At 38.6% G+C, this 10,679-nt stretch overlaps 1 protein-coding gene across 1 annotated transcript; it reads left to right on the forward strand.

Moving 5' to 3' along the window:
• Positions 1-218: 218 nt before the first annotated feature.
• LOC121859303 lies at positions 219-1,151 on the forward strand. The gene is made up of 2 exons (XM_042356099.1): positions 219-837; positions 1,060-1,151. Exons 1-2 carry the CDS (start codon positions 219-221, stop codon positions 1,149-1,151), a joined length of 711 nt encoding a protein of 236 aa, XP_042212033.1.
• The last annotated feature ends 9,528 nt before the right edge of the window (positions 1,152-10,679 follow it).

A 10,679-nucleotide genomic window follows, 5' to 3' on the forward strand; every position in this document is an offset into this window, starting at 1 on the left:
GCTTAAAGCTGTATGTGATTTTTATTTTTTTGGGTTATCTTTCTTTTTGGTGTGATGTACTGGAAGAAGTGAATCTCACACAGCAGTATTTGCAAACAGAAGGAATAAGTCTTGAAAAGTGCACTGTAAAGCTCAATGGTTTGAAATTGTTTCTTCGAGGTCAGCGGAATGAAATTGTGGAGAGAGCGATTCAATATGCAACTACACAATGTGAAGAAATGGGCATCTCCATGGAAACAAGAGGGAGGATAAGACGTAAGAAAATGATGCCAGGAGAAATGGCTACGGATGCTGGACTGACAATGCAAGAGGAAATGAGGAGATCAATGTGTGAATGCTTAGATCGATTTAGTCTAGAATTGGATGCTCGTTCGGAGGCCATGGATAACATCTTGTCAATATTTGCAGTTATTCAGCCACGCTACTTGCATTCTGCAAAAGAAGAACAACTTCAGGGGAGTATTTCAATTTCAAGCATGACCAAGATTTTTAATGAAATTTCTGATGAGGATGTCATGGTAGAAATTATGCGACTTTGCAGACACATGGAGGCTGCCAAAATCTCACCTGAAGAAGGAAATAAATGGACAGTCTTGCAGTTCCTGAAGTTTATTGTCAAATGGGACTTTTGTGAAACCTTGCCACACTTGTCATTGTGCCTGAGATTCTTTTTAACAATATGTGTGTCTGTTGCATCATGTGAAAGATGTTTCTCTAAACTGAAACTCATCAAGAATTATTTTCGTTCTAGCATGACTCAGGCAAGATTGAACAGCCTAGCTATGATTTTTATCGAAAATGAATGTGCCAAGACAGTTAACATTGATGAAATAATTGGTAAGTTTGCTGAAGCTAAGTCACGAACGATGAGGCTGTAAAACTAATATATATATATATATATATATATATATATATATATATATATATATATATATATATATATATATATATATATATATATATATATATATATATATATATATATATATATATATATAATTTTTTTTTGCGTTAGATGAAAGTATACCGCTTGTATCTCGTGGTTTCCTGTGTTTTTAGAACAATCTAGTGCTATTGGTCAAGTTTCTGATAAAAGTGAGTTGAAGAAGGCTGCGCCCTTCTCATTGTGTAATACTTTATTTAATGGGTAACTTGTAGTTATATACAGTATGGTTTCTGTACTTTGCATATTTGAATTACTTGTATGTGCTTTGTTGTATCGTGTAAATTTTGTTGAAATTAGGAAATATATTTGTTTATATATACTGTAGATTTCCTAAACATCATCCACATTTACAAACCTGCTTTTTATTTACGAATATTACACTTGATGAAGGCTACATTATACTTTAGTAAAAAAATATTAATTTTCCATATTAATAGAAGGAAGCTAAAACATTTACTGTATAATATTTACTATGTATAATCCAAAATTCCCTAAAAGTATTATTATTTTTTTTATCCATCAAGTTTTACAGGGGTTTCACATACACTCTGTGCATTATCAGTGACTGACACATCATCACTACAGTCAGTTGACACAGTGAGTGAATGCTGGGAAACATCATCTTTGACCTCATCATCATGATGATCATCTGCAACTGTGTCAAGTTTATCATCATGTTCTGGTGCTACATTCATCTCGTCATGTGCCTGAATGATGTGATCCACATGAACATATCTCAAAGAGTTACCACATTTCACTAAATATGTCCTAGATCCACATACCTTGTCAATGACACCAGTTATCCACTTTGCATGTACAGTACCATAACCTTTAGCCATATTCCTAACTCTCACCCTATCATTTACCTTGAACACTCTTTCACTGGAACTCTTATCATGATACATTTTTTGTTGAGCTTGCTTCTTCTCTACAACTTCAAACAGACTTGGCTAAACTAAACTTAATCTTGTTCTCAACTCTCTCTTCACCATTAACTCTGCAGGAGTACATCCTGTCACACTATGTGGCGTGGTTCTGTATCTGAGTAAGAAATTTGCTAGTCTGTGTTTCATTGATTTTCCTACAGTTCCTTGAATTACCTGCTTGGAAAGTGCTTCCTTTACAATTTCAACTGATCTCTCAGCTACACCATTAGAGGCAGGATGATAGGGTGGGGTCAGTACATGCTTTACACCGTTGAGTCTCATGAAGTTTTTAAACTCTCATGATTGGAATGGAGGACCATTGTCAGAAACTACCTCTTCTGGTATTCCATGTTCAGCAAATATTAATCTTAATTCATCAATGGTGCTACCAGCATTAGTACTGTACATGTGCTTAACATCAATCCACTTTGAATGACTGTCAATTAATACAAGAAATTTGTCTGTTCCCTTATCACAGAAGTCAATGTGTGCTCTTTGGAAGGGACGGGTAGGCCATTTCCAGGTTTTCAAAGGTGTGCTGGGTGGCATACTCCTAACATTCTGACAAACAGTGCACTCACGTACCATCATTTCTATTTCATCATCCAGTTTAGACCACCATACAAAACTTCTGGCCAATGCTTTCATAGCACATATACCTGGATGTTCAAAATGCAGTTCATTCAAAATTTGCCCTCTAAAACACTGTGGAATTAACACTCTCATACCCCACAACACACATCCCTGTTCTGCTGATAATTGACATCTCCTTAAATGATACGGTTGAAAGTCTAAGGATGGACAAATCTCTGGCCATCCATTTAGTGTATACTCCAGGACTCTTCCTAATACAACATCTTTCCTAGTTTCATGAGCAATCATTCCGGAGGTGACTGGAAAATCTTCTGTTATCATGGTTACAGCATAAACCTTAGGCTCTACTCCATCATTTGATCCACTACCTGGCAACCTTGACAAAGCATCTGCATTGGAATGATCATCTGAACGTCTGTACTGTATCTCATAGTCATATGCCGACAATATCAAAGCCCATCTCTGCATTCTTGCTGCAGCAAGTGTAGGAACAGGTGATTTAGGACCCCAAATTGTCAAGAGAGGCTTGTGATCAGTTATTAAGACAGAATTCCTCCCATATAAACACTGGTGAAATTTCTCTACTCCAAATATGATAGACAAAGCCTCTTTCTCTATTTGTGCATAATTTTTCTCGCTTTGGGTAAGAGTTCTCGAGGCATATGCAATGGGTCTTTCTTCACCGTTATCCATTATGTGACTTATGACAGCACCTAATGCATAGCCCGATGCATCACAAGCAAGTTTTAGTGTTCTACTGGTACCTGTATCATAGTGGACTTAAACATCAGTACTAGACAGAGCAGCTTTACAATCTTCAAATGACTTCTGAGTTGCACTGTTCCATTTCTTTAACAGTTCATGCAGAGGGGCTAAAAATGAAGAAAGTTCACTCAAGAACCTTAAGAACATAAGAATGGAGGAAACTGCAGCGGGCCTATTGGCCCATACTGGGCAGTCCCGTTTACACCCAACCCCTATTGCTCATATAAGCATCCAACTTATGTTTGAAGCTATTCAGCGTGTTCGAGTTAATGATGACATTTGGTAACTTGTTCCATTCATCCACTACTCTGTTTCCAAACCAGTGTTTACCTATTTCGCGCCTAAATCTAAATTTGTCTAATTTAAAACCATTGTTACGAATAATATTGTATCATACCTAGGAAAGCTTTCAATTCACTGACATTTTTTGGAGCAGGTAAATTTACTATGGCTCTTACTTTATCTTCTACAGGTCTCAGCCCTTCTGCATTCACTTTGTAGCCAAGATAAGTTACTTCTTTAGCTAGGATTGAACATTTGCTCTTGTCGAGCCTGACATTGTGTGCCAACAATCTTTCGAATACTTGACCTGACTAGTCACGTCGCCCCCTTCTCTTAAGCTCCTCTACGTGTATGTTGGTGTTGGTGTGGGGATTAGTGGATGACATCATTATGACCTGAGCTCATGTTTAATAAGGTCACCCTGTATATTTAAGCCTCTCTCTGTCCATGTAATCCAGTTGCCTCTGAAGATGTCTTGAATAAAGACGAAAGCTAAGGTGCTCCGTTGTTTCCCTTTTTCCCGTGTGATTTTATCAATATATATATATATATATATATATATATATATATATATATATATATATATATATATATATATATATATATATATATATATATTATTTTTTTTCTTACGGGGAATAGCCCATCCGGGCACAGGTCACTGACCCACATCAGGGCCTGGGGGGCGAAAATATAGTGGTAGTACTAGTAGTAATAATAATAATAATAATAATAATAATAATAATAATAATAATAATAATAATAATAATAAAGAACCACAAATGAATACAAAAATGAAAAAAAAAATCAAAAGTGAGAAAATATATATGTATGTTGTGTTGTCAATAATAAGAGAAACAATTAAGACCCTGCAATTGTGTGTAATTGAGGCAGAAAGTCAGATCAGCAACCTGGGACTTGGTAACAATTTTCGTGATGCCATATAGTAGCAGGGTCTACCATAGACAACACATTATGCTTCCAATATCTTCCCAGGTGGAAGTACCTCCCTGTTTGGTAGCTGCTTAATACCTACATACACATATATAACAGGGGTGATGGGGCCTTGCTCTATGTGGTAGTTAAGGAATGCTTTGTTGTTGCAGAAGATTTTGTCGGATGTTGAATCGCCGTTTGGTCCCATCCAGGTGGTGAAGTGCGGGCCCAGGTGAAGTCGTCTGCCAGTGTTAATTATACTTTCTAATGCTGTGCCTATTTGGTTATTGTTGCCGTTGCTAAAATTGCGGTGTCTTGCATTGAAATCTCCCAGGATGTACATTGGGATATTATAATTTGTTAGTTTCATTAGGTCTTCTATAGGGAGGAATGGTCTTCTTGGGGGTAGGTATGTTGTTGCGATTATTATTTCGCCCAGTGTTGTCTGTACTTTAATGGCAAGGAATTCGCTGTTAAACATAAGAACATAAGAAAGTGGGATACTGCAGGAGGCCGACTGGCCCATACAGGGCAGATCCCTTTCACACCCATCCCAGCACTTCCATGTGCATATCCAGCTTCGTCTTGAAGCTCCCTAGCGTCCCCGATCCTACTATAGCACTCGGTAGCCTATTCCACATATCCACAACTCTATTACCAAACCAGTGCTTGCCTATATCCTTTCTGAATCGGAATTTATCTAATTTAAAGCCATTCGTTCTAGTTATTTCGTTATTACTGAGCTTCAGAACATCTTCCATTTTACCCTTGTTAATCCCGCTTACCCACTTGAACACCTCTATCATATCTCCCCTAACTCTACGCCTCTCTAATGAATGCAAGCCTAAGCTTTTCAGTCTTTCTTCATATGGAAGGTTTCTAATATTATGGATCATTTTTGTCATTCTTCTTTGTACTCTCTCCAAAGAATCTATGTCCATTCTATAATAAGGACACCAGAATTGAACCGCATAATCCATGTGTGGCCTCACTAATGCTAGGTAAAGTTTCAAGATAACGTCAGCAGTTCTGTTACTCACACTCCTACTGAGATATGAACCCAAGAATCCTGTTTGCCTTGTTGCGAACGCTAATACATTGTTTTCTAGGTTTTAAGTCGTTGCCAACAAATACACCTAGATCTTTTTCACAATCTGAGTTTTCTATTTCCGTGTTACCTAGTTTATACTTAACGTTTGTATTCGTCTTCCCTATCTGTAGTACCTTGCATTTATCAGCATTAAAATTCATTTGCCAGTCTACTGACCACTCATGTAAGGTATCTAGATCTCTTTGAAGGTGTTCAAAGTCACTGTCTGAATTTATCACTCTCCCCATTTTGGTATCATCTGCAAATTTACTAATCCTACTAGTTATACCTAAATCAAGATCATTAATGAATATAACAAACAGCAGAGGGCCTAATACAGATCCCTGGGGAACTCCGCTTTTGACCGCACCCCAGTCTGACTTAAATCCATTTATGCTGACTCTTTGTTTCCTACCAGTTAACCATGACCTAATCCATTTTAATACTGATCCACCTATTCCATGTGCTTCTACCTTCCTTATCAATCTTTCATGAGGGACTCTATCGAATGCTTTACTGAAATCTAAGTAAATTATATCATATGACTTATCATTATCTACCGCTTCATATACTTCTGAGAAAAAGCTAAGCAAATTTGTGAGACAAGAACGTCCCTGGGTGAACCCGTGCTGAGAAGAATGAATTAAGTTGAATGTTTCAAGGTAGCTTCTGATTTTCGTAGCAATAATTGACTCTAGCAACTTGCCTATGATTGACGTGAGTTTAATGGGACGGTAATTTGATGCAATTGATTTATCACCTTTTTTGAAAATCGGAACTACATTTGCAAGTTTCCAAGCTTCTGGCACTAGGCCCGATTCTAATGACTTATTAAATAAAACTGCTAATGGATTACTCAACTCATCTCTACATTCTTTAATATTCTAGCATATACCTCGTCTGGACCAGGCGATTTATGAGGCTTCAGTTTGTTAATTACTTTAAGCACATCGTTACTAGTAATATTGATATTCATCAACATATTTTCTATACTGTCGTTATATACCTTATGAACTTCTGGAAACTGTGCTAGGTTTTCATTTGTGAATGCGGAGCGAAAATGACTATTTAACGTACTACACATTTCTAACTCATCATCAGTCATTTCTCCTGTCGTAGTTTTAAGGGGACCTATTGTATCTCTAACCTTTGATTTATACAGTTGATAAAAAGCTTTGGGGTTATTTTTCGATTCGTTTGCTACCTTGATTTCATAATTTCTCTTTGCTTTCCTAATTTCTGTTTTTACCTGTCTTGTTAGGTTCTGATAGTAACCAAGTAAGTGATTTTCGCCTTTCTTTACTTTTCTATATACTCCTTTCTTTTTCCCTAGAAGATCTAAGAGTCTATTATTATTCATCCATTTTGGTTGGTTCCGTATCGATCTGAATTTTCTTTTAGGGATGTGTTTATTTTGAGCATTATGGATTGTCGCAATAAATTGTTCATAAGTAGCTGCTAAATTAAATTCGGGGTTCTCCTGTCCTAAGTTGACAGTTTCCGGAGGTGTGGGGGGGATTAATCTTTTGACCATAGGGTCATCCCTTAGGTCTCTCCTTAAGCTACCGTAATTAGCCTTCCTAAAATCCGGGATCAAGGCCGAATTTTCCTTCTTCCTGCCATTCCATATTATGTTAAAATACATGGATTTATGATCACTGTTTCCTAGTTCGTCTCCAATCCCAACATCTTTTACTAGATTTTCATTATTACTGAGAACTAAATCGAGGATAATATTTCCTCTAGTGGGCGAGTTTATGAATTGATATAAAAAACTATCTTGTACTACTTCTAGAAAATCTTCAGATTCATTATCGCAAAGTTGATTTTTCCAATCTAAGCCTGAAAAGTTGAAATCGCCTAGAATACATACATTGTTTCTATCAGATGCCTTCTTTATTTCCTCCCATAGCAATTTACCATCTTTCCTACTCAAATTAGGTGGTCTATATATAACACCAATGACTACGGACTCATTGCCCTCACCAATCTCTACCCAAATACTTTCATTGTCGCTATTTGTTTTAATGTTTGATTTATTGCAGCTTTTTAATGACACCCTGATATACACTGCTACACCGCCCCCTCTCCTTCCTACTCTGTCAAATTTAAATAGGTTATATCCTGGAATATGAAATTCTGCTAAAAAATGTTTGCTGTTTGAATTTATCCATTTTTCCGTTATTGCAATTATATCTATGTTCTCTTTACTAACAATGGCTCTGAGCTGGTCCATTTTGTTACACAAGCTTCTACTATTAGTATAATAAACACTCAATATATTTCTTCCGTTTCTATCTGTTTTACATTTATTACTTTGATGTTTGTTATTATGACTAACTATATTTTCAGCATTATCTACTTCTGTTTCACTGTTGTTTTTTTCACATGGTATTTTCCTCTCTTTACCATTGATGGGATTTGGACATATTAAAACCCCACCTTTACTACCCTGTCAACTATCTTCGCTAGCACGGCCACCCCCTTCCTACTTAAATGCACCCCATCCCTTGCATACATACTATCATTACCATAGCACAGGCTCCAATTATCAATGAATGGCGTCGACAGCTCTTTACACTGTTCTTCCAACCAGCAATTGAAACCGATTGCACGGGACATCCATTCACGACTGGCACCACGTCTAGGTAGGATAGAGCAAGCAATAGGAGTTCCACCCTTCACCCTAATCTTATCTAGAGCTTCCCTATACAGCTTACGCAGTTCGACACTGGTAAGCTTACCTACGTCATTGCCTCCTGCACTGAGTAAGACTATGGGGTTGTCTCCACAGTCATCAATGACGTTCTCCACTCTCTCCAGTACTCTACCTATCCCTGCCCCGGGGAGACACTCGAGCTTCCTAACTTTAGTGCAGAGATTTTTACCTAAATACTTCACCATCGAGTCTCCCATGGCAGAAACACATTTGACCTTACCTGAGTGTGGTGATTTCTTACCTGCGCTACTCCCTCTCTCCACACTAACAGAGGGAGTAGCACTCGTGGTGTTACTAGCACCTTCCTCACACTCGTCACTTAAGGTGCTGAACCTGTTGTTTAGGTCTACAGCTGAGTGCCTTTTTAGAGTGCATTTTGTAGCACTAGCAGCAACTACCTTCCATGAATCCACTTCAACTTCACCGTCCTTCACGACACTGGCAAGGGTTTTCTTCTCCTCTAAAACTAGCTTCAAGGCTAAGTTTTCGCCCTTGAGACTCTGGACCTCCTTCTCAACCTTCTCCAGTCGGTCTTGCAAGGCAAGACAAAGCTGGAGAACGTGAGGGGTGGTCGAGTACTCGTCAGCAGCTGCCGTGTCACTATATCACTCACTAACACTGACAGGAACACAGGTCCGCACTGGCTGAGGGTCAGAGGTCTATTAGTATGTGTTTGATACCTTTTTCACCCCTACGGCAACTCCGTCATGTTTTTCTCCACTTTTGTTCGATTGGTGGGTGTCTTAGTTAAATATTTTGATTTGTTGTTCTCGGGTTCGTCGTGTGCATTTATTAGTAATATATTTTGTTTGTTTTCATTGTACAGTATATATTACAAAGCGATGTTTTGCATGTGTGCCAATTACGGACTTTGTGTTGTAGGATTTTAAGTGTTTTCATTTGTAGATGGTCCATTATTTTTTTTACTTGGAGGGTTGAAGTTGAGGGGGTGATCTCATTTCGTTGAGTCCCGATGATTTCCTTTTTAGTTCAGCCGCCGAAATTACAATAAAATCGTTTGTGCCGAATTTTATTTTGTCTTTTTTAATCATGTCATACCGTTCGTCTGTGTATTGCCATACTATTTCGTTAGCCGTTACTAAGTCTTCGATTAATTTTCCAGTGGGCTTTCTGTGTGGTGGGTATGGTATTCTTGAGGTTTGATAAAGCCCTAGTCCTATATCTGCTGCTTCTTCTGGCACTGGAGAGGGGGGGGGTGGGGATTGTTGTTGGGAAGTCGATTTCCATCTCATTTTAATTGTTCTTGACCGCTGATTTCCTTCTCGCTCCCGTTCCTTGTGTCAGTCTTGGGTCTCTCGCCTTCTCTGTCAAATCTCCAGGTCGTTCCTCTTTTTCCGGTATGTTATCCTGGTCTGTCGGTGATGTTGTGTCCTTGGGCGTGTTTATCGTTGTCTGAAGTATTTTGTAAGCTCTGGGGTGCTGGTGGCGTGTAACAAGTTGGCTGAGTTTGGATTTTCAGGGAAGTTCATTTGTGGCATGTTGTTATTTCAAGCATCCTACTGAGTTCGTCGGCATATGATCCTGGAGCTATGACGTTATGAAGGTGAGCATGTAGCATGCTCACCATTACCTTGAAATGATCAGTGTCACTTAATTTGATTATGGTGTCAGTAGTTGGCTTTGTTGCCTCTTTCACGGCCCTCTTTGCTATTTCAGCATATGTGCTTTGGTCTCTCATCCTTTCTCGTTGGTCTTCCTGCTTTTGTTTGTACTCGATGAGGGTTTTTTTGATGGGGCAGGACATGGCCATGGTTGGGTGGGTGTGGTGCACGTCCCCGTTCCTTTTGCAGTTTACGCAGCCTTTGGTGGTGTTGTTGCATTGCGTGTAAACATGTCCTTCCTCCGAACAGTTGGGGCAGTATTTATTTTCCTTTTTAGGGCACTCCCTTGTGGTATGCTCTTCATATTTATAGCATGTGAAACATGTCAGGAGACTGGTGAATTTTTCCCTTTTATTTGATGAGGTGATATCGACATGTTGCATGCTAAGAAGCCGCACTGGAGGACCTTGTCTGCCACAGCCGTTTCTTCAAAGCAAATCTTCATTACGTGCGTGTAGTCTTTTATCTTGATTATTTCTTCTACTTTAAAGTCCTTTGTTGTTATTTTCAATGTCTGCCTTCAGAGCGTCTGCCGTTTGCCCTCGTACTTGAGAATCTAGTTTCCTTACGAAAACAGATCTCCTGGCTCTTAGCTCGGGAGGCATGACCACAATTAATCCATTCTTGGCAAGGATTTGTTTCGCCTTAGTGGGTAGTAGTTGTCTGCATCATTTTCATTTCGGCAAATGACTTTGAACCCTTCGTTCAGGTTGAATACCCTATTGAAGGGCACACCTAGTTCAACATATGCTAAGGTGATTAGTCTAGATCTATCGATAGGTTTGTTCTTATCTTTTAA

The sequence above is a fragment of the Homarus americanus genome, unplaced genomic scaffold (genome assembly GCF_018991925.1).
Source record: "Homarus americanus isolate GMGI-L3 unplaced genomic scaffold, GMGI_Hamer_2.0 scaffold36188, whole genome shotgun sequence".
Lineage (NCBI taxonomy): Eukaryota > Metazoa > Arthropoda > Malacostraca > Decapoda > Nephropidae > Homarus > Homarus americanus.